The sequence below is a fragment of the Coturnix japonica genome, chromosome 1 (assembly GCF_001577835.2).
Source record: "Coturnix japonica isolate 7356 chromosome 1, Coturnix japonica 2.1, whole genome shotgun sequence".
NCBI classification, from domain to species: domain Eukaryota; kingdom Metazoa; phylum Chordata; class Aves; order Galliformes; family Phasianidae; genus Coturnix; species Coturnix japonica.
In genome coordinates this window covers 591861-614926 of record NC_029516.1, presented here as the reverse complement: position 1 = coordinate 614926, position 23066 = coordinate 591861, and the positions used below count along the sequence as shown (strand labels likewise).

The window sequence follows — 23066 nt, the reverse complement described above, 5'->3', positions numbered from 1 at the left end:
CTCAACAATTCCATGGCTCTATGATCTATGAGGTTCCAACCAACTCAACCATTCAATGGCTCTACAATCTATGAGGCCCCATCCAACTTAACCACTCCACGGCTCTACAATCTATGAGGTCCATCCAACTCAACCATTCCATGACTCTAGGATTGATGAGGTCCCATCCAACTCAACCATTCCATGGCTCTATAACCGATAACATCCCTTCCAACCCCACCATTCTGTGATTCTATGGTACCCCCACCAGCACAGACCTGAACCTCCTGCGCAGCAAGGAGGGCAGATGGGTGACGTGAGCTACAACGAGTCACGCACATTTCTTACAACAAACCTGCAATAAACATTTTATTACAGCAGAACCCCTTCGACAAGGAAGCTGTAAAACATCCCCACTCAAGACATTTGGGATCTACAAAGAAGATGACACCAATCCCCACCAACACAACGGGTTATGGCCGCACTGAGCTCCCCCTGAGTGACTCCATTCCCACCTGGTGAAAACAGCCTTCTCGTTCTTCGCATCCATCGTCAGCTTGACTGTTTCCTGCCCTGCCCCCGTGCTGATGGTCTCTGTGACGACATCCCCTTTCTCATCCTCATCCTCGCTGTCGGAGCCGCCCGAGGAGCTGCTGTCTGAGGCCACCAGCGGCGCCTTCCGCGTGACGCAGACGTTCCAGACGCAGGGAGAGGTCGTGTTGACTGTGGGGAGCAAAAGGGGCACTGTGCAGAACCAACAGAGCCAACAGCAACCCACTGCTGTGACCCTGAGGACGCACAGGGATGCAAAATGCAGAGAGTGTGGTTACTTATTGCATCAGCAGAGGGGTGGCCAGCAGGGACAGGGAGGGGACTGTCCCTCTCTGGGAGGCTGCATCTGCAGCACTGCGTCCAGGTCTTGTATTGGGGGCACAATACAAGATGGACAAGGAGCTGTTGGGGAGGGTCCAGAGGAGGCCACAAAGATGCTCAGAGGGCTGCAGCACCTCCCCTACAAAGACAGGCTGAGGGAGCTGGGCTTGTTCAGCATGGAGAAGAGAAGGCTGCGGGGTGAGCTCATTGCAGCCTGCCAGGACCTAAAGGGAGCCTACAGACAGGAGGGGAGTCAGCTCTTAATGAGGGCAGATAACAGCAGGATGAGGGGAAATGGTTTGGAGTGGAAGGAGGGGAGATTGAGGTTGGATGTGAGGGGGAACTCGTTGACAGTGAGAGTGTTGAGGTGCTGGACCAGCTGCCCAGAGGCTGTGGATGCCCCGTCCATCCCTGGAGGTGTTTAGTGCCAGGTTGGATGGGGCCCTGGGCAGCCTGGGCTGGTGTTCAATGTGGAGGTTGGTGGCCCTGCCTGTGGGTGGGGGTTGGAGCTTCGTGATCCTTGAGGTCCCTTCCAACCCGGGCCATTCTGGGATTCATTTTAAAATTTGAAAGAAAAGAAGAAATCAGTGCTGTACATTGAGAAAGTCCTGCCACCTCATGTCTGCATTCAGCACACACAGCAGAGGGCTCTTCACTTGGAGCTTGCTTATTGCACAAAGTTGGCAGGAGTGGCTGACATCCCACAGGGGCGTGCTATCATTCCAAGAGAGATGGGCAGGCTGAGAGTGGGGCAAAGAGGAACCTGATGGGGTTCAACAATGGCACTGTAGGGTCCTGCACCTGGGGAGGAACAGCCACAGCATCAGGACAGGTTGGGAGCTGAGCTGTTGCAAAGGAGCTCTGCATAGAAAGACCTGGAGGTCCTGGTGGCCAGCAGGATGACCATGAGCCAACAGTGTGCCCTGGTGGCCAAAAAGTCCCATCCACCAACCACAGAGACGAGCCTGGTTCCATCCAAGTCCTTCATTACAATTTACTTTAGCTTAGGAAGGAGGGAGGGAAGGCAACCAGGCTGAAGTTAACCGCCGGACGTGGCATAACTACTGATAAGTTATCACATCCTTTCAATCTATGGTGATTTTACAATTAAGCATACGGTTAAAAATACGGTCTTACTAACTCCAAGTTCACCCTCTGCTTGCTTGAACTCCAAGCAACATTTGGGATTCCTGAGTCACTCTTTGCCCTGATTGAACAAAAAGAGCCTTTGAATAATGGAAGGCAGATGGTGCAGGTGGGAAGCTCTTCCCAGCAGGCTCAGAGCGCTTCAAACAGCACCAATAATGCACCTCATTTGCCCTGTCCTTTGCAACGTTCTCACTTACAGTTCTTGTCCTGACTCTGCTTGGGGTTGCCATCCGAATCGCTGCTTTCTGTGTCTGCAGGAGAACTGCACCGTGGGCCTGATTCAGAGCTGAGCAAGGAACGGAAAGGGAAAAACAACGTGAGAATGAAGTCCAGAGATCCTGGTTATGCTTCCAAGAGACCCCAAGAAAGGCTTTAAGGCACCGTTTCTTTCTGACATTATTATAAGTGTGGAAAAAACATTAATTTGCCTTTGTTTTTTAGTTCTTTGTAGTCTTGGTGTAGCAGCCATTATGGGACATGTGCTGCTTCTGTGCCACCAGTGAGAAGCACTGGAAGGTCAAGGGAAGCACGATGCAGAGAGCTCAGACAACATTAAGATACAACACTGGAAGCAATGGGAAGGGGAAGGGGAAGGGAAAAGATTCTGATCATCACAACTTGATATATATGAAGCTAAAAAGAAGCAGAAAAGAATAGAAATCATAATCATAGAATTAATTACCCAGGTTGGAAAAGACCTTGAAGATCATCAAGTCCAACCGCAGCCCTAACCAGAACCCTAACTCTAAAAACCCTACACTAAATCATGGACTATATAAATATAAATAATAAAGGACTGGACTTTACCAACAGAAGGGCTGGAAGTCTGTGAACTTGGCCCAGCCTTTCTCCGGTGCTGCGTTCTCTGGGGCTGCTGAGTCCCACACGCTGGATCCAACATCCATGGCCACGCAGGAGGTTGGGGGCTTCGAGCTGACGGGTTCAAACACCGCGGTCCACCCGGAGCCTGAGGGAACACAACAACATAATGGGGCTTCCAGAGCATCAGCTGCCCCCATATACAACCCAGCTGCCCCCATATACAACCCAGAGCCGTTCAAGTCCAACAGCACTCCTCTATTCCTTGGGAAGCTGCAGCTTCCAGCTTGGAAATGTGATTAATATTGATGTTAACCACAAGAGAGAAGCATCAATTAAGCAAAATGACACGATGAATGTCTTCGTTCTTCTCATTTGAGATCTGTGCAAGAATCTCAGTTTCTTGTCAAAACCTCAGCAATGAGATTCCCAACCATTTCAATCACTCAATCTTCATATTTGGCAACTTCAGGTAGGGAACTGACGCAACATTTAATATCACAGGAGGGATCTCAAGTGAAACTAAGCACATAACAGTGTTGGAGATCCCAGTCTGCTCTCTCTTCATTAGAATATCATTCATTCCCATCTTTCATTCCTGCAGTGCCAAGACGAGGGGAAATGGCTTTAAACCTGCCTATAGCAGAGGGTTGGGGCTACATGATCTCAAAGGTCCCTTCCAAACCATTCTATGATTCTATAATAGCTTTCTCAATAGTGTTTTTCATCCTGTTTACTCAAGAAATAAAGAAGGTCTGGAGACAAACCCACGTGCATGGAGCTGATTACGAGAGCTGAATGCGCTCACCATCACAGATATAGAGATATCACCTAGAAAGTGAAAGCTGCTCTTTTAAACTGGATCGCAACGACAGCAGGTAAAGAACTGCCAGGAAAACATTCCTGTCCCTTTATTTCTGCTGGCTGAATTTCCTCTGCTGATAACACAGTGTCTCGTGAACTTACACAGCATCACGATAGGGAAAAAACTGGTTTATTTTCAGCCTTCTGCTGGGCACCCCAAGGGTGGTGGGGGGGTTAGAGGCAAATAACAAAGCCTGAATTACACTCATCCTCATAGGTGGAACTATGGAACAGCCACTGCAATGAGGCAGCCTGCAAGCTGCTGCCTGGCAGAGATGGTTACAGATGTCATTTCAAAGGGGATGATGCTGCTCTAAGCTCTTTACCTTCCGAAGAGTCGGCCTCTTTCTGCTCTGCAGCGTTGCTCTTGTTGCTGTTGGCTGAGGAAGAAGGCACCTGCTGTTCTGTTCCCTCTTCTTCCTCCGAGTCCACGCTGCCGTCGTGATCCCCGTTCTCAAGATCACTTTTTGATGAGCTCTCTGAGGCCTGAGACGCTCCGAACCTGAATCAGACAACTCAGAGTCAGTCAATCCATGGCAGAAGCCAATTCATCCCTCCCAGCCCCAGGGAGAAAGCAGAAGCTGCCTGCTGACCAAGTGATGCTAAATCCCTTCTACAGCTCCCAAAAAAGATGTAAAGCTCAGCTGGGCACATCTGACAACATTTCCTCTAATGGCCCTGAGTGCTTTGCTTGTCAAATCCTGTCTGCAGAGTCCTAAGGGGAACGAAGCTGCAGTGATGTCTTTGGGTTGGAGGGTGATATGAGCAGACGAAGGGCAGCGAATGAGAGGAGCAGATTGGTTTGGGGTCATTTGTGTACCCTATCAAGGCAATCTGATTTTTAATGCCAGGCAAACAATAACCATCAGTCCTGACCACTCGTCCTGTCTCAGTGGATCATATTATGGGGTTTATAGTTCTAGAGGTGACTTTGCACAGTAACAGACCGTAACAAAGGGATGAAAAGCTGTCAGTGATTTGCAGGACGTCACTCACTCTCCTGCAAAACACCATTTGTCTTCTCCAGATGCTTTGAATGGGAACGTTCTGCCTGTTACCCTCAGCCTTACGATGCTTCCAACCTCCTCCTGCCCCAACATGAGGGAAGGTCCTTCCATTCCTCCTCACCTCGTCCTCGATTTCACTTGTGTTGCATAGCTGATCTCTTTCTCTTCCCAGATATCTTCTTCCTCCTCGTTATCATCAAACTGCTGGATCCGCTCGTTGCAGCAGGCTTCAAAGAGGGAAGCATTGGGCTGAAATAGCATCATAAAGAGATCACGTCCCATTCAAGTCATTGGAAACACAAACAAGAACAGAGCCTGGAACCACCTCTGTAAGCCTCTATTCAGCTTCTTCAGTGGGTACATAGGCCAATAAAACAGAAGAGGCCAAACACAGCATGGCAATATTGAGCCCCAGCAGAACCCCAACCCTCTGTGTGCAATGTTTCCTAATCACGTGTGACCAAAGTAAGAACAGGGACAGCAGATTCACACTGCGGAGAGGGACAGAATGTGACTCTACTGACATAAAGAGGGCTGGTATTGAAGGTCTGAAGGCAATAAACCAGAGGGTAATTCTAGGAGGGGACATTTCATGCCTTGAGATCCTTAAACTGCATGGAGTCATTGGGGCACCTTTGTGTTTCCTGCAGGTGTTTTGAGCTTCAGAACATCACTGGCTGATTGAAAGGTGAACCAGCTTGTCAGAGTGCATCCCATCACACACAGCATCCCCGAGTATCCACTTACACTGTCATCGTCTGCATCTATGTTGAAGTTGATCTCCGCAATCCTGTCGAAAGGAGCGCTGCAAAAAGAAAGGGGAGAGACCTCAATGATGGCAGGGAGCGATGGCAGCACTGCTACAGCCCCAGCAGGAGCCAGAGGGCAGCTTCCTCCTGCTCTCTGCTCTATTCAATGCAATGGTTTCTGCTTCTTGAGACGAAAGATTATCTCCTATCTCATAATAGCAATAATGACGTGGGATATAGGTCTGCTTAGTACCTGCATGGCACCTCTGGCTGTTAATTTGCGGCTCTTAATGTTACTTAAGCAGCACAAGGGAAACCTCAACCTTTTGCATTGAGTCATTCCAGCTGAATCAAAGCTGATGTGAAAACACAACAGAGCCTCAATGCAGAAGGAGCTGCACCCAGTTGTGCAATTCCAACCCTGTATTCACCTCAGTATGAGGCAGACCCAGGGGAGGGAATGGATCTCACATAGACCCAGCAATACCCATAGGGGCTACAACTGCCTGTTATCAGTATAATCCCATGGACCTCAGAGGATCTGAGTGGTTTTACAGCCCTGACTCATCACTGGGACACAAACACAGGCCGACAAATCATCACATAACCCAATTTCCCATTCAGGCCTAGGAATGTCTGCTGTAAGAACAGCAGAGGGTGCTGCAGGCCAAGGAACTCCACGCTGATATCACATTGTGGGGCCAGGCAGTTCTTCTTTGCTGTATATCTACACTCACACCGTGTTATTTTCCTTTTCAGAGTCTGATCAGCAAAAATCCCCATCACTCACATTGTCAGGACATTGAAGTTTGATTCTTAGCTCTGAAAACACGAGAGTTTGTATCTGACCAAGTGTTTTATTACAGCTGGGATGCAGAGGCCTATGGAGCACCTGCTTTCTTTATGGATGGGCTTTTAGGGCAGCAGACCCTGCAGTTTGCTGGTCTGTTCTAACTCAGCATCCTAAATGTAAGAGCAAAAGCTCACAGCTTCCAAATCATTGCTGGCAAACAGGACAGCTGCAATCCCAGCTAATTCCTTTGCTAAGGTGGGCAAACAACCCTGCAGCTTTAAAGATCTCAGCATAAGAGAGATCTTCTATAAGAGCCTCTGAGCACTCAATTCAGCAGCCACAAGATCACATTCAACCCAATCAGGCTCCTCCGAGCTGCAATTTGCTCCCAGCTTATCTACATTGCCTTATTCACATGGCAATGAATGGCTGCCTTTTTTTAGTGGCTATCATTAGAATGCCATTCCTCCACTCCTAATATCAGGGAGGCCTTAATGCCAATGGAGAGTATCAGTGTAATTGCCTGCAATTAGCTCTAATGCTTCGCTTTTTGAGCCATTCCATTTATTGCAGATGGGGTGTTTCCAAAGCACTGATCACACTTTGCTTTGTGTCACACCAAGGTGCAGAGTCAGCTTCACTTTAAAACCAGAAGAGTAAAGCAAGATGAGATGCATAGAGGTGTTAAGGCCAGACAGGGGCCGTATACACTTACTTGATGTTATCATCCTGGTCAGCAAACTCCTCGTCGTTAAAGCCAAACTGATCCACGAAGTTCGCTGTCATCTGCTGTATCTGGTACTCGGAGAAGGCCTGAGAACAGAACACACAGAGACCTAATGGGCAACTGCAGTAACTTGAATACAAAGCACACATCAATCCCAGGAGGGACTTTATATCTCACAGCTGCTCAGTGCTTTGCTCCCCATCTCACATCCAGGCTGCCCACACATTCATTTGGTCACATATTTGCCATCTCATCCCCACCTCATTCTCTATTTATTAAATCAATTCCTTTTTCCTCCAGGTAGAATCTCACACTCCTGTGTTTTTCAGCTTGTTTGCTGGTCCTTCAGCAGACTTTGAGGAACCCGAATTCAATTGAACCTTCATGTTCCCCCATTTCTTTTTAATCCGGGGCTTTTCACTCCTCTTATTGCTCTTTTCTCACTCACACCTTAGTGTGGCTCTTCCTATTTGTTAACAGGAGCCTTTACAGCTCAAGGCTCTTCCTATTTGTTAACAGGAGTCTTTACAGCTCAAGGGGAAGCAGAAACCCTCTTCCCAGCTCCAATTCCAATGCAGGCAGCTGACACAAACCACCTTGTTGGCTGGGACCTACAGCAACAAGGTCTATATTCTAGTCTATAGAATCAGGATCACAGCAACGAGGTCTATATTCTAGTCTATAGAATCAGGATCACAGCAATGAGGTCTATATTCTAGTCTATAGAATCAGGATCACTCAACCCACTACTGTGCAGAGAAGCAGGGAAAGAGAAAGAAATACTCAGTGTCTGACAGGGATTGGAGAGACATCCTGTATCTATCTGGGACTTGGATGCAGCCTGAGCCAAATTTATTCCTGGCTGGAGTCTAGATTGAAGTTTGCCATTTAAGTGACTATAATGGAAAGATGCTGAAAGGCTGAACATAATGACAGTGACAGAGTGAATGAAGCTGCTCCATCATAGGAAGGATTAGGGGAGAAATGGAGAAGCAAACACCCCAGGAGCAGGGAGGAATGAGTTGTCAGCTCACCTGCTGGAGGGAAAGTTCATTGGGAAAAGCACTTTCAATGTCTTCATCCTCACTGGAAGAGTGCAGGTGGTGAGTGCTCACCTGGAAGGAGCAGAGAGAAGAAGCATAAGGGAAAGGTAACGAAGCTCAAACGCAAAGACACAAAAGTAAAACTCCCCACAGGGCAGAAACTGTCCCAGTAACAAGGAAACACAGAACAGAGTTATTGCAGACCACATATGTTTAGGCACAGCCTTTGTAGGGTCAAATGGAAGAGGAAAAGTGGCAATATTGCTCAATACAGCATCAAAACGTGCATCGCTGCTCTCACCAAATCCACCGTATTCCTCCTGTTGGTTTCCGTCAGCGTCTCTTCTACGAAGCTCTCCCACCTCCCTCTGCAGTCCTCGGGTAGCTCTGGGGAGAAGGAAGCTTTGTTATAGCGTTACCTTCAGCCTCCGGGTGTGAAAGCAAAGCTCTGATCGTTTTGAAACATGGGAATGAATTGCAGCTGAATTTGGTTTGTTATGGGAATGAATGGTGCCTCCTCCTTCAGCAAGGTGCCCTCATAAATAAAGGGCAATAAAGCTTCGTCTCAGTTATTATTTCATGGAGGACAAAGCAGGTGAATAGAGGAACGTACCCTTGATGAACTCGCTGATCTGGGTGTGCATGGGGCCCTTCTCCATGTTCTGCACCACGGCGTTGGCGATGCGGGTGAGGTGGCCCATGTTGCCTCGCCTCATTCCCCCTTCTGCCCTGCAGAGAGAAGCACAGAGGTAACAACAGCCCCCAAGCAGCTCTAAGAATTCACACTGTGACCACGTGTGCTGGGTGGGAATTAAAGCACATGATTATTCAATGCCTGCAGCTTTAGAACACAGAGCTCTGTGAGCCCCAAAGCCTTTTACTTACTGTATTTTATCATTGGCTTCCCAGGCATCCAGTATCCTTTGCACTAAGCAGCACTTCTGGAACAACTGCAGGGGAAGAAAAAGAGAGAGGAGATTAGAAGGTGGCCATAGAAAGACTCCGTGCAGGTTCTCAATACAGAAGTCTATGCTGAACTGCAGTGACTTCTGTCCACTCCATCGCTCTGACTGAGCAAGGACTTAAAGCTCAGACTTGTAAATGAATTCAGTGCTCTTGGACAATGTGTCACTATCATCGCCTTCTTAATGCACATTCAGACTGCATCAACCAGGCTGCACTTGGGATGGAGGAACCCCAGGTATATATAGAGACTGGGAGGAGCAGAGCTTGAGAGCAGCCCTGCAGAGAAGGACCTGGGGAGGACCAGGAGGGCAGTCAGCTCTTAATGAGGGCAGATAACAGCAGGACAAGGAGAAATGGTTTGAAGTTGAAGAAGAGAAGACTGAGGTTGGATGTGAGGGGGGGATATTGTGATCAGAGAGTGTTGAGGTGCTGGACCAGCTGCCCAGAGAGGCTGTGGATGCCCCGTCCATCCCTGGAGGTGTTTAGTGCCAGGTTGGATGGGGCCCTGGGCAGCCTGGGCTGCTGTTCAATGTGGATGTTGGTGGCCCTGCATGTGATGGGCTGTTGGAGCTTTGTTATCCTTGAGGTCCCTTCCAACCTGGGCCATTCTATGATTCTGAATTCCCTGCCGATGTGACCTGACTCACATGTGTAACCATGATATTCTCCGTGTTGTTCTCTGGAGTTTCTTGGTTCTCTGTGGTCACGTTTCCATTCAGCACCTCTTCTCTGCTTTCTGGGTCATTGGCAGTAGTTCTTCCCTCTTGCACAGAGTGTGAGAGAATAGCTGCTATGGACAATTCCACTTGGAAATGCAAAAAGTTATTCCACGTGTATTTAAAAAATAAATCCTGGAACAAAAAGAGAAACAAGAAGAAAGTCATTCTGGATCCATCATCCCACTTCTGGCAATCAAATGATGTCAGAACATTGCCCTATTAATTGCTTGGTATCCTTTAGTAGGATATGGACATAACGTGACCTGCACACAAACCACACTGTGCCCAACAGGGAAAGCGAAGACACTCTCAGCCTGAAGCCATTCCCCACCCCCACCCCCTGCAGTGCCACATAGTGTTACTCACAAGTAATAAATCCATGGTACTGAGTCTGCATAGTTCCTGATTAATACTGGGAGTGTTTGTGTGGAGCAGAGCAGCGATCAGGCGAGAGCCGTGAAGACGAGCGTTGCCCAGCGGCTCCTCCAGGACTCCAATTGTGGTCAGGATCGCTGTTTTCTATAGGAGAAATGGTGGAGAACCTCAGTGAAGGTCAATGAATCCCCCATTGCAGACATACAACTGGTTGATTAAATAGAACCATCTCATCTTCAGACATAAATACTCCATGCAGGCAAAACTATGGTGTCTTCCCACTCAGCAGTGACCTGAGAGCGCTGTGAGGTCTGAACTTCCCAAACATAAGATCAAAACACCCATTGACTCTGTGTTCCCTCCTCTGTGCCCCCCTCACCCACAGCATGGTTGGGTTGGAAGGGACCACAAGGATCATGAAGCTCCAACCCCCCGCTACATGCAGGGCCACCAACCTCCACAATGAACAGCAGCCCAGGCTGCCCAGGGCCCCATCCAACCTGGCACTAAACACCTCCAGGGATGGACGGGGCATCCACATCCTCTCTGGCAGCTGGTCCAGCACCCAACACTCTCTATCAACAATATCCCCCCACATCCAACCTCAATCTTCCCTCCTTCCACTCCAAACCATTTCCCCTTGTCCTGCTGTTATCCCCCCATTCAAAGAGCTGACTCCCCTCCTGTCTGTAGGCTCCCTTCAGGTCCTGGCAGGCTGCAATGAGGTCACCCCGCAGCCTTCTCTTCTCCATGCTGAAACACACCCCAGCTCCCTAGCCTGTCTTTGTAGGGGAGGTGCTGCAGCCCTCTGAGCATCTTTGTGGCTTCCAATGGACCCTTCCCAACAGCTCCCTGTCCATCTTGGGGACATTAGGGGTCCACACCTGGATGCAGAGCTGCAGATGGGGCAGAGCAGAGAGGGACAATCCCTCCCTGTCCCTGCTGGCCCTACCCTCTGCTGATGGAGCCCATGATGCCATTTGCTCTCCAAGCTGTAATAGCACCCTGCTGGCTGCTGCTCAGTTCTCCAGCCACCAGCACCCCCAGCTCCTTCTCTGCAGGGCTGCTCTCAAGCTCTGCTCCTCCCAGTCTCTATATATACCTGGGATTCCTCCATCCAAATTGCCAAAACCTCACACTTTGCCTGAACTTCCTAAGCACTCGTATTACAAACCTGAAGCGTGAATCCTTCTTGTAAAGATTTAAGGTAGAGTTTGCCTTGCCAACACTTGGTGCTTTCAGAAAGTCCTCACAAAACCCATAAATAAGGATGAGGAATCCCCCCCCATCCATCCAGCAGCTGTTTGCTCCTGGGGAAGGCTGAGCCACGTTACCTTGGGAGGGCTGAGCAGCAGCTGGTGGAAATCTTTTAGCCTGGGTTCAATGCCGTGTAAGATGCTGCTATTGACAGTGTAAGACCTTTCAAATCCCTGAGTGTATGAGTCCATCAGTCCTTCCACCCTGCAACAAAGAAAACACGCAAATCAGGGCTTGGCCAAACCTCATATAGGTCTCCACTCACACTGCCCATATCGGCTATTTCCTCTTGAAAGAGAACTCTGAACGTGAAGAACGATCACTGACAGCCACGGAAGGTAACTACATCATCATCTCATTATGTTAATTGCAAGATGATATTCACATCATCATAATTGTGAATGAGTGGGAAGGCAGAGGAGAAGCTGTCTGCGGGGCTGACAAAGATGAATTACTACAGTGCTTACCAGCTTTACAGATGTTTAAGGAGTAAATTGTGCCACTGAATGTTTGTTAAAGCCACTAATGAGTGCACTATAATACTAAGGGGGCAGTTGGGCTCACACCTCTGCTGGTTAGCAGTGCATTATCAGCAGACCCTTCTAACAGCACAGTCTCACATTGGAATAAGAGAAATGCTTGCACTGAAGCAAAGCACCAACAACCTACACGGGCACCTCTATATCTGGAAGTCATTAGCCCTCGGAGATGCAGGGCACAAGGCACAGGAGATGCAGCATCTCAGCTTTTCAGCCATAACCCAGGGTGGTGATGCACTGGTTGCCCAAGGAGGTTGTGGATGCCCCAGCCCTGCAGGCATTTAAAGCCAGGCTGGACGTGGCTCTGGGCAGCCTGGTGGGTGACCCTGCACATAGCAGGGGGTTGGAATGGGATGATCATTGTGGGCCTTTGCAACCCAGGCCATTCTATGAACCATGCACAGCTGCCTAACAACGACCCAACACCATCTCCTGTCAGTTCCTCCCTCTAACCCTCCCCAACCTCCCATCGCCTCCTTCACTCTTCCTATTTCCTCCTTTAAAAGAAGAAAGCGAGATTCTCAGCATCTCCCTCCCCAGACCTTCACCTTTGCTATATCCTTCATTACAAACCAGATTTGAATAGCTAAAACCCTTCTATTCAGGATCGAAGCGTGTTGACTTACCCAGAGCGCCTCGTCTCCAGCAATGTCAGCAGAACCTGCGTCCCATTCACGATGCAGTTCTCAGTCTGCTCTCCATCAAACATATTCTTCAGGAGTTGCTCCACACATTCCTGCCTGTCGGGCAGACGCATTTGGGTTATTAGTCACATTCAACAGCTGCTTTTAATCATAAAAATACCCATTTCTGGGTTTTCTTGTTATTAAGTCTTAGCTTCCACCTTCTTGAATGATCCGAAGCCTTTCACCACCTCTTTGAGCCTTTAAAGCAAGGGAAGCTGCCTTCCAAACTCTAACAGTGTGAGGGCTGAGACCCCCAAGTGCAGTACTGACCAATGCTGGAGTGACAATGAATGACAATAATGGACTTTACAAGCATTTAAACATGAATTTGACATTCAAAGGCCACCTGAAATGACAAACACAGGGCAAAGGCCCCACTTTTCTCCCTGCTATATCTGCTGTGTGTGATTAAATCAAGGCGGGATGAACACGAGGGCTGTGTGATTCCAACCGTGGCTCCCGGTGGTCTTAAGTGATGGTTAATTTAGCGTTCATAGATGGAAAAGGTCAGTGGTGATGCTTGGTTAAAAGCCCCTGGGTAAAGGCACGAGCCACGTTGACAGCTGGGGATCAACAGCAACAGACCTCTGCTCATAAAGCTTTGCCTTTGAAATAACGAAGTAGGGTAACGACTTTCAGGAAGGCTTTTTGAAAGCACAAACCATCGCTCTTTATCTCGCGGAGATGCAGGTGCTGAGTGAAAACGTGACAGCAACAAAATAAACCACAATAGAGGGAGAATGGGAGGGAGATGGAGCAGCTGTTGAAGATGCTCTGAGTGCTGTATGACCCAAACCTCCACCTGTAGCTCTGTAACCCAGGAGCAGTGATGGGTTTCTACCCTCATAGGGTCTCACCATGGGCAGCAGTGTCCTGCCCCAAGCACAGCTCTGTGCCCCTGAGAGAGGAGGAGGTTCAGATGAGGAAGGAGAAGATGCAGAGTGAGAGCAGCCATTGGAAAACACGGGGCAGATCTGAGCTGTCTATGAGCAACCCAGCAGAGAAAGGCTCAGCCCATAAGCTGAAGGGCTCTGGAGCCATTCAGTCCTGATAAGGTTCAGCCCCTGATGAGGTTCAGCCCCCGATGAGGATCAGTCCTGATAATGTTCAGTCCCTGATGAGGTTCAGCCCCTGATGAGGTTCAGTCCCCGATGAGGTTCAGTCCCCGATGAGGTTCAGTACCCAATGAGGTTCAGTCCCCGATGAGGTTCAGTCCCCGATGAGGTTCAGCCCTGATGAGGTTCAGCCCTGATGAGGTTCAGCCCTGATGAGGTTCAGTCCTGATGAGGTTCAGTCCCCAATAAGGTTCAGCCCCTGATGAGGTTCAGTCCTCAATGAGGATCAGCCCCCAGTGAGGTTCAGCCCTGATAAGGTTCAGTCCCTGATCAGGTTCAGCCCTGATGAGGTTCAGTCCTGATGAGGTTCAGTCCCCGATGAGGTTCAGTCCTGATGAGGTTCAGCCCCTGATAAGGTTCAGTCCCCAATAAGGTTCAGCCCCTGATGAGGTTCAGCCCCTGATGAGGTTCAGTCCTGATGAGCTTCAGCCCCCAATGAGGGTTTCCAGGACTGGGTATATGCAATTGTGGTGATACATGGAGCTCAATCCAACCAACAATGGTCACAAGTGGTGCTCCCCAGGCATTAATACTGGCCCTGTTAATATCTTCACTGATGTTCTTGGATGAGGGGGTTGAGAGCACCCTCAATAAGACTGAAATGCACTGTTGAGCTACTTGGGGGTGGGCAGGTGCTACAACATACCTTAAGGTCTAAAGGAACTTTGTTTGATGTCATGTTAATGCTGCACTCACCAATAGTTCCCAAGTGATGTGGCTGCACTGACCCACAACCTTAATGTAATTTACACCAGGCAACATGCAAAGGTGCCAGAAACAGCTCAAAACACCAAAACAGCTTTTCTGCTTTTATCTCTCAATCTACCAGGCCTCCAAGGCCAGGACATCTCTATGCACAAGCTGCCAATCAGATGCTAAGAGATGATAAATGCATCTTCGTGTCAAGTCATGCATGGAGCCAATGGAGAACAGGGCGATGCCAAGAGCTGCCTTTGTGGGTTTAGCTGCCACCACCAGCTCAGCTCTCATCTATCCCCCATGGGATGTCAACGTGCCCATTGACACTGATTTGTCTTCAACAGCTTTGTCTTCAACTGGCCTTTGTGCTTCACAGACCATCAACCCCAACCTGTGCTCATACAGGGCGACCGCCCCAACCATCTCAGTAGTGACACCCCAACTTAGGAACAACATGGGCTAAATGTCAGCATTTAAACAAAGGCTGGTGGCTCCCTTAGCACAGGGCTGTGCTAACACAGCTGGCAGGAAACGACAGCAGCTGGTTTAGCATCAACCCACTGAGAGATACTTACGATTCCAGTGCGGTGAGAAGTGGATCAGGCTCAGGTATATCCTGCAGCTGATTGCTCTGGTCTCTGCTCAATCTTATGATATCACACAGGGTCTGGGAAGCGTTTGATTGCCTCTGTCAATGATAGAGAGCACACAGTCAGTGCGAGCTTCTCAACTTGCCTCATTCTGGCCATGTAGTGTCAACTATATGAGTGCTACCATGCTCTAAATCATTCACCCGCTATTGGTAACATTGAATTATTAGAAGCATTCATAGACTTTAAAGCCTAAGAGAGGATCTTCCTGACTTTCAACCACCTTCTCACTGCTCCCTGCACCAAGAAATGATCTGATGGAGCCCATCACCTTGCAGGACGTGCTGCCCATAGACACCAAGCTCAAGTCTTGCCATACTCACATCCTCATCCTGGCTTGAATGGATCAGCTCCACGAGTCTCTGAATGATTCTTGCTTCGTTGAGCCACTGCAGGGAGAGGAAGGGAGAAGAAAATCATTGTTTGGTATCACGACATTTGAAACATGAGGATCTTTGAGAAGGTTGGTATAACACAGAGCCCTTCCCTTCCATTTCAGAATCAAAGTCCCCTTTAACACTACCTTATATTATCTGGTCACACAGCTTCAACCATCACAGATGAAATCCAATCAACAAAAGCCCATCCAGCGGAGCTGATCCCTGCCTCCATGCATTGCTTTACCACCTCCATTGCACCAAGAAGGCACCTGCCCATTCCCCATTCACTCCCTTGGCCTCCAACCATCCCTTCCTCATATCTACCCATTGAAATCCCTTCTTCCAAATCCTAAGCCTCGATCTCCCCGTGGCAATTAAAGTAGCTCTCAACCTTAGTGAGTTCACACACATACCATCGTAGAATCACTGAATGCTTTGGGTTGGAAGAGACCTTTGAGATCAGGTAGTTCCAACCCAATGCTACGGGCAGGGACATCCCCCAGCAGAGCAGGATGATTAAAGCCCCACAATAGCAACTTGGGGGGCAGAAGTGGATGTGCAGGAAGGGGGGATGCTTAAAGACCCACAAAAAAAGGTTATAAAGCTGTACTTTATACTTTGGCAACGGTGAGGACATGAAGTGTAAGAGAGACCCAGGAACCTGCTTCACATCAATTCCAAATAGACACCACCAATATCAGACGTGGAACAGTCTCCTGTTATGATATGGACCAGGTCTGCTTGTGTTCTTCCAGGTAAGACTACATTAATAACACACAGATGGAGGATGGGTTCCTCTGATACCACTTATCTGCCCCAGCATTGGAAGGAGCTCTTCAGAGCTTCCTGATAAAGACTCTTCCATGTATTTCTAGTTTGAAGTCCAGATTTGGGGGGCAACTTGGCACTGCCAACCTTCTCCCTATTGCTGCAGCTGCTGACCCACTTATCTTCTGCTCTCTTGCATTGTATGAGGCTGTGCAGAAACGAAAGCCCAAGGAAGCAATGCAACCGATCGAGGAAGAGATTTGGCTGCAAGAAACGCTGGCAAAGAGCACAAGGAAGAGAGAAGTGTTCGCTGCTGGGTCTGTTCCCAGCCCCGTGTCACCCTGAAGCCACCAGAACACATCAGCTGGCAATGGTGCAAGAAGAACTGGATGGGCAGAACACGCATGAAGGGACAGAGGGAAGAAAGCTGCCTCTTTCTATGGCGCTGCCAAGCAGAAGGAGCTCGTGGGGTTGCTGGCCCAGCTCCATTCAGCTCTGCAAGCCAAACGTTTCTACTTAAGGCAGAGAAAACCTCCACCCTGGCCAATAGTGTACAGAAAGGAGCAGCCCGGAAGGCTTTCAACACTCAGCTTAGAGGGTTCAACCAGCTGAATACAAAGCATAGAGACACCAGCACTGCCCAGCCAGCCCAGAATTGAGGGCAGGGAATGACAGACCCTCATGCAGTGAGTCTCTGATTTGCTAAGATGACAAGGGGAACATTAGATGCACAGTGAGATGCTGTGAGACTCAGGGCAGCGTTTGCTTTAATTTGGGCTGTAAGGTGCTTGCTTTTGCAAACCCGCTGCTATAAAACACAATGAGCAGCCAACAACCCAGCTGAAGCTCAGGGAAAGCTTTCAGCAGCCTTACAGCGTTGGGTGGAAAAGAAATGCAGCTCAGTTGTTCCTTTAAGATCAGAAGGAGAAATAATCCCATTATCCCGGTAATTGTTAACGCTTTGCTGCTGCAAAGCTGCTGTGGAGCTCTGCAAAGCACACTGCTAAGCTCTGGACATAGAAAGCATGGGCAGCAAAGCTTGCCAAATATACAAAGCCTGCTGTGGGCTTCTGAGACATGGTATAGATTTCCATACAGTGCAATGCTCCTCTGGTGCCAAAGGAGGCTGAACTCCTACAAAGCAGCTCATAACAGAAGGGACGAGGTAAACTCACCCAGGGAGACAAACCTGCCCTACCTGTACAGCAAACAGAGCCTCAATGCGATACATCATAAGGGAGAGTGTTAGAGAGGGGGGGGGGGAGGAGATATCACCTCCTAAAGTCACATAGGCTATGGAGAATAGAGCAGGATTAAAGCAATTACTGCCCCCAAATGATCAGTCTGCTGGGAAAGATGATGTATTTCCTCTGTGAAAGCTCTGCAGTAAAAACCAGCTGAAGAAAATAGTGGTTGCTAGATGGAAAAAGGAGCTGGGATCCTTTCCTGCTGGGGGCTCATCCTGCTGGGCAGGTCTTGGACGAGCTGCAGGGCAAACACACCCAGCGCATCCATCCCAGCATCTAGAAAAGCAGCTCTCAGATCCGCTCTGCTACCGAGCGACAAACAGAACGAGAGCCCTACAACCAACAAACAACCTGGATCCCGGGGTGGAAAAGAATAAAAGCAGCACGTTCTCACGTTCAGCACTTCCTGCCGTAGCGTGGCGGGCTCCACGCAGCTGATGAGGCGAAGCAGGAGGTCCATCATGGCTGATGTGTCTATATGCTTTAGCACCAGGCTAATGAATTGGTCTTTTTTCCTTAGAAATGTGATCACCTGGAAATAAAAAACAGCATCGTCAGGTGTTGTAGCAAGAGATGTGACAACACTGTGTATCCTATGCTCTGTGCTCTGGGTACAACCACCAGAGCCCTCTCAGAGGGGCAGCAGGGACAGCACTCCTGCTTTGAGGCAGGATGAAATGAAATCTCTTGTGCTCTTCTTTTCTTTCCTATGATGCAAACAGCACTGGGATGGAAGGGACCTTAAGGATCACGAAGCTCCAACCCCTCAATGCATTCAGGGCCACCAACCTCCACATTGAACAGCAGCCCAGGCTGCCCAGGGCCCCATCCAACCTGGCACTAAACACCTCCAGGGATGGACGGGGCATCCACATCCTCTCTGGGCAGCTGGTCCAGCACCTCAACACTCTCTATCAACAATATCCCCCCCACATCCAACCTCAGTCTTCCCTCCTTCCACTCCAAACCATTTCCCCTTGTCCTGCTCTTATCTCCCCTCATTAAGAGCTGACTCCCCTCCTGTCTGTAGGCTCCCTTCAGGTCCTGGCAGGCTGCAATGAGCTCACCCCGCAGCCTTCTCTTCTCCATGCTGAACAAGCCCAGCTCCCTCAGCCTGTCTTTGTAGGGGAGGTGCTGCAGCCCTCTGAGCATCTTTGTGGCCTCCTCTGGACCCTCCCCAACAGCTCCTTGTCCATCTTGTATTGTGCCCCCAATACAAGACCTGGACGCAGTGCTGCAGATGGGGCATCCCAGAGAGGGACAGTCCCCTCCCTGTCCCTGCTGGCCACCCCTCTGCTGATGGAGCCCATGATGCCATTTGCTCTCCAAGCTGTAATAACACCCTGCTGGCTGCTGCTCAGTTCTCCATCCACCAGGACCCCCACGTCCTTCTCTGCAGGGCTGCTCTCAAGCTCTGCTCCTCCCAGTCTCTATATATACCTGGGATTCCTCCATCCCAATTGCAAAACCTGACACTTTGCCATGCTAAACCTCATTAGATTTACCTGGGCCCACCTTTCGAGTCTGTTGAGGCCCCTCTGAATATCACCCCTTCCTTCCTGTGCATCAATTGCACCACCCAGCTTGGTGTCACCAACACACTTGCTGAGGGTGCACTCAATTCCCTCATCCGTATCACTGATCAATGTGTTACAGAGCACTTCACGTGTGCAAATGGAACGGGTACCTGCTCTGTTTTCCTTGCGATGAGGTTCCCGATGGTCTTGCTGAAGAAGCTGGCGAGCAGCGGGTTCAGGGGTGGCTCATGATCCAAGAAGTCATAGAGGATGTTGAGCAGGGTCTCATCCCCACCCAGCTTGTCGTTGATCTGGGGCACGTCCGAGGTCAGCAGCTCGCAGGCAGTGTTGGGGTATCTGCGGGCACACAACTGAAGGTGAAATGGAAACTCCAGTGGAAATGGGCATTTATGGAGCAGCACTGACCTTTGTGGGGTAGAAAACACCATAAGAATGAGGGCACAATGAGGGTCATCGGTGTGCATGGGGCATATAAGGAATCACTGTCCCTTGCATGTTATATATGGGTGTTTTACCACTGGATCATGTATTTCAATTGCTACTTGACCACAGGTGGATCCCTTCCTTCTCCTGCCCTTGTTTCTTGCTCTTCCAGGTGGGCTCGTTAGAAAACAGGTCACATCCATGAGCAGAGAAGACTTTCAGCCATCACTCCATCACTCCGGAGCCTCCTCAGAGCTCTGTTCTATTTACCACCCTGTGCTGCTGCTTTTTATGCTGACCAGGGGGACTCCTTTGTACTTGGACTCCTTTAATCCTTCCCCCATATCCTCTCTTTTGTCAGGGTTTACCTTTACCCGCAGTGGGGTTATTCATCTCTCTTTAACTAAACCAGCTTCCAAACATTCTTAATACCAGCTCTGCATGGATCAGGAGTGACTGAAGCGTTTCCAAGGCCAGCTGGGAGCTTCTCAGCCTTCAGCAGCTCCTGCCCAGCTATAAACACTGCTTGGGATTGGGTTTTTATGTCTTTTTTAGCTCCTAGAAGGATGGTAAATCTGAGTACAGGACGGTTACTGTTACAAAGTGATTCCACAGCAGTCACTTTTCTTAATATAAGAGGAGCCATTCCTCTTGATTCCTGCCAGCTCATGCACCCTGCAGCCAAGCAACAAGTGATATCGCTCATTATTATGGGCTGTTCCAACACTTGCAGCCCTTTCCATCTTCAAGCTTCACACTCAGACTGAATGCTTCACTGCACTGCACCCCAACCCATTGCATTCCCTTGCTGCAGGGGGCTCATCCCTATGCCCCACATTCAGCTCCTTGCCATACAGCCCAGCTTGTAATGAAGCACTGCACCCCAACCCATGATTTCCTTCGCTACAGAGGGGCTCATCCCTATGCCCAGTTCACTCCCTTGCCCATACAGCCCAGCTCTGTAATGAGCACCTTGCACCTCCAGATCCCATTTCATTCCCCTTGCTGCCAGCGGCATCGATCCCATATGCCCCCTAACGTTCAGCTTCCTTTGCCATACGAGTCCCAGCTCGTGTAATAAGCAGCTGCGCACCCCAACCTTGCAATTCCTTGCTGCAGGGGGCTCCATCCCTATGCTCCACATTTCAGCTCCTTGCCATGACAGCCCAGCTTGTATGAAGCACCTGCCACCCCCAACCCATTGCATTTTCGCTTGGCTGCAGGGGGTCATCCCTTATTGCCCACGTTCAGCTCTTGCCATACAGCCAGTTGTAATGAAGCACTGTGCACCCAACCCATTGCGATTCCCTTGCTGCAGGGGGCTCGACATCCCTATGGCACCCACCATTCAGCTCCTTGCCATTACATGCCCGCTTGTAATGAGAGCACCTGCACCCCAGAGACCGCATTTGCCATTCCATTGCTGCAGGGGGGTCATCTCCTATGCTCCCATCGTTCAGCTTTCCTTTGCCATACAGCCCAAGGCTTGAAATGAACACTGCACCCCAACCCATTGCATTTCCCTTGATGCAGGGGGCTCATCCCTATGCCCCACATTCAGCTCCTTGCCATACAGCCCAGCTTGTAATGAAGCACTGCACCCCAACCCATTGCATTCCCTTGCTGCAGGGGGCTCATCCCTATGCTCCACATTCAGCTCCTTGCCATACAGCCCAGCCTGCAACAAGCAATGCTCCTCGAGCAGCAGACACTCCTCAGACACCCTGCTATGCCAACGAGTTAATGAGAAATGGTTTAATACACCACTCGGGTTGCTATGGCTCTTCACCTGGTTGCTCCATTCTGCTTGCTGTGCTTCCATGGGGATTTACAGCTGAGCTGCTCTCTGCAATTCCTGAACCTCATGAACTTTTACCTTCCTGGCATGTGGTCTGGTGCTGGCAAGGGCTGTTTGGAGGGGGGGAGCAAAGGGGGATGTGTTCCATCCCTGGGGGTGTTCCAGAACATTGGAGATGTGGCACTTGGGGACACGGTCAGTGCTGGGCACGCTGTGATGGGCTGAGGTTGGACTCGGTGACCTTGGAAGTCTATTCTCACCTCAATGCTTCTATGGTTCTGTGATTCCAGGAGCAAAGCGTTGTGCTGATTCCAGCCCTGCATCACTCCAAGCAGAGCATCCTTCCAAGCCCACCAAGTTTCTCTCTCCTGCTCCAGCTCAAAAACTTGTCGAGCTTTTACTAAGAGCCAAAACCTGGATTCCATTTGGATTTAGACTTTATTCCTCCTGCTTAGGTGCTCCCTATCCCAAAAGCCTCCTCAGTTTTTAATGAGCTTAGACCCTCTCTCCGGTGCCTTAATGTGCTTTGGAAATGCTTCCCCACTCCATGCAGTGTTCAAGCATCTCCAAAAGGAAACCTGGGGCTGCCTGAAGCACACGTATATCCTTAGAGCCTGCAAAAGGCATATGAAATTAAAGGCACCTGGAAGTTAATGCTCACGCCAAGCCACATCTTCTCCCCCGCTGCCTGTTTGGCATGGATAAGAAAAGGTTTCCAGCTTAGCTCACAGCACAGAGGACCAGAGATGTGAACTGTATCATGGAAGTCTCTTGAGACATACATAGATAGCCTGGTTAACATTGCTAAGGAAAGTATTATCCATCCTCTCCAATAAGGCCAGCGGTGTAACACTGACACTCCTGGGGTACCTGAGAGATACTGATTCATTTGTGTGCAATGTTCTGAGCAGCCAACAAGGCACTCAATGAAAAACCATTGAGAGGAGAGAAACGAACCTCTGAAAGTTCACTACGAGAGGAAAAAATACGCAGTGAAATCAATTGAGAGCCTGAAAACCCTCCTGCAAAATGACATCGTTGATGAAGCCACTCATTTCTCACAGCCAGACCTCTCATCCCGTTCTCTCCATGCAGGACTGAAAAGGAGCACCTACTTGAAGCGGACCTTCTCATCCATGTCCATGGGGGGTTCATGTGTGATGAGGTTGACCAGCTCCTCCATGCAGTGCTGCTGGCAGAGGAAATCCAGCAGCTTGCGGTTCTGCGCCTTGCACTCCTGTAAGATGTCATCTTCGTCCATCAGCTCGTGAAGTGTCACATCTTCTTTATCCAGCAGCTTGTCCACGTGCGACGTCGTGTTCAAATCAAACTTCCAGAACATGATGATGGGACACACCTGGCTGGGATGCACAAGAATATCAGTCAATGTTCAGCCTTCGCTTGTTATTCCTCCTTTACGTGGCTTTAAACTATAAGATGGGAGATTTAGGAGGCCGTGGATGGGGCTTTGGGCAGCCTGGTGTATGGGAGGTGACCCTGCCATAGCAAGATGGGCTTTTAGGACCTTCCAGCCCAAGTCATCCCATGGTCCTACAATAAGCAGAGCAAAGAGATTGGTGGTTTGTATCAACCTAAAGGGTGCAAGGCTGGGCAGCCAAAATCCAGGCTGTAAAATAAGTTCTGTTCCCGACCATCCTGAAACAGATGATGCTCAACAACCTGCACACGTGTCAGCCCAGGGGCTCCACATTTTATAGCTGTTCCAATTGGGATTTACAGGTGTTTACCAATAAGAGAAGTGGCAAAAGGTACAGTAAGGACCTATAAGGACCCAATCATTCTACAGTTCTATGACCCATAAGGACCCTTCCAACATAACCATTCTAGAGCTCTATGACCCATAAGGTCCCTCCCAACACAACCATTCTACAGCTCTATGACC

At 49.4% G+C, this 23066-nt stretch overlaps 1 protein-coding gene across 3 annotated transcripts in view; it reads right to left on the bottom strand.

The window, feature by feature from the left end:
* PPP6R2 (protein phosphatase 6 regulatory subunit 2) overlaps positions 1-23066 on the bottom strand; it is a 51334-nt gene that overhangs the window by 7313 nt on the left and 20955 nt on the right. For 2 of the 3 annotated variants that reach the window (XM_015851489.2, XM_015851711.2), the window contains exons 3-22: positions 22279-22524; positions 19092-19278; positions 17799-17936; positions 15333-15398; positions 14935-15047; positions 12486-12599; positions 11398-11524; positions 10055-10207; positions 9617-9820; positions 8889-8953; positions 8617-8732; positions 8305-8390; positions 7995-8075; positions 6949-7046; positions 5439-5496; positions 4813-4940; positions 4011-4186; positions 2809-2968; positions 2199-2287; positions 495-702 (exon numbers count right to left, since the gene is read on the bottom strand). In XM_015851489.2, coding sequence (XP_015706975.1) covers positions 495-702; positions 2199-2287; positions 2809-2968; positions 4011-4186; positions 4813-4940; positions 5439-5496; positions 6949-7046; positions 7995-8075; positions 8305-8390; positions 8617-8732; positions 8889-8953; positions 9617-9820; positions 10055-10207; positions 11398-11524; positions 12486-12599; positions 14935-15047; positions 15333-15398; positions 17799-17936; positions 19092-19278; positions 22279-22505 — 2594 coding nt within the window. In that variant the 5' untranslated portion in view covers positions 22506-22524. The remainder of the gene's footprint in view (positions 1-494; positions 703-2198; positions 2288-2808; positions 2969-4010; positions 4187-4812; positions 4941-5438; positions 5497-6948; positions 7047-7994; positions 8076-8304; positions 8391-8616; positions 8733-8888; positions 8954-9616; positions 9821-10054; positions 10208-11397; positions 11525-12485; positions 12600-14934; positions 15048-15332; positions 15399-17798; positions 17937-19091; positions 19279-22278; positions 22525-23066) is intronic. The other variant, XM_015851570.2, reaches the window with a different exon arrangement.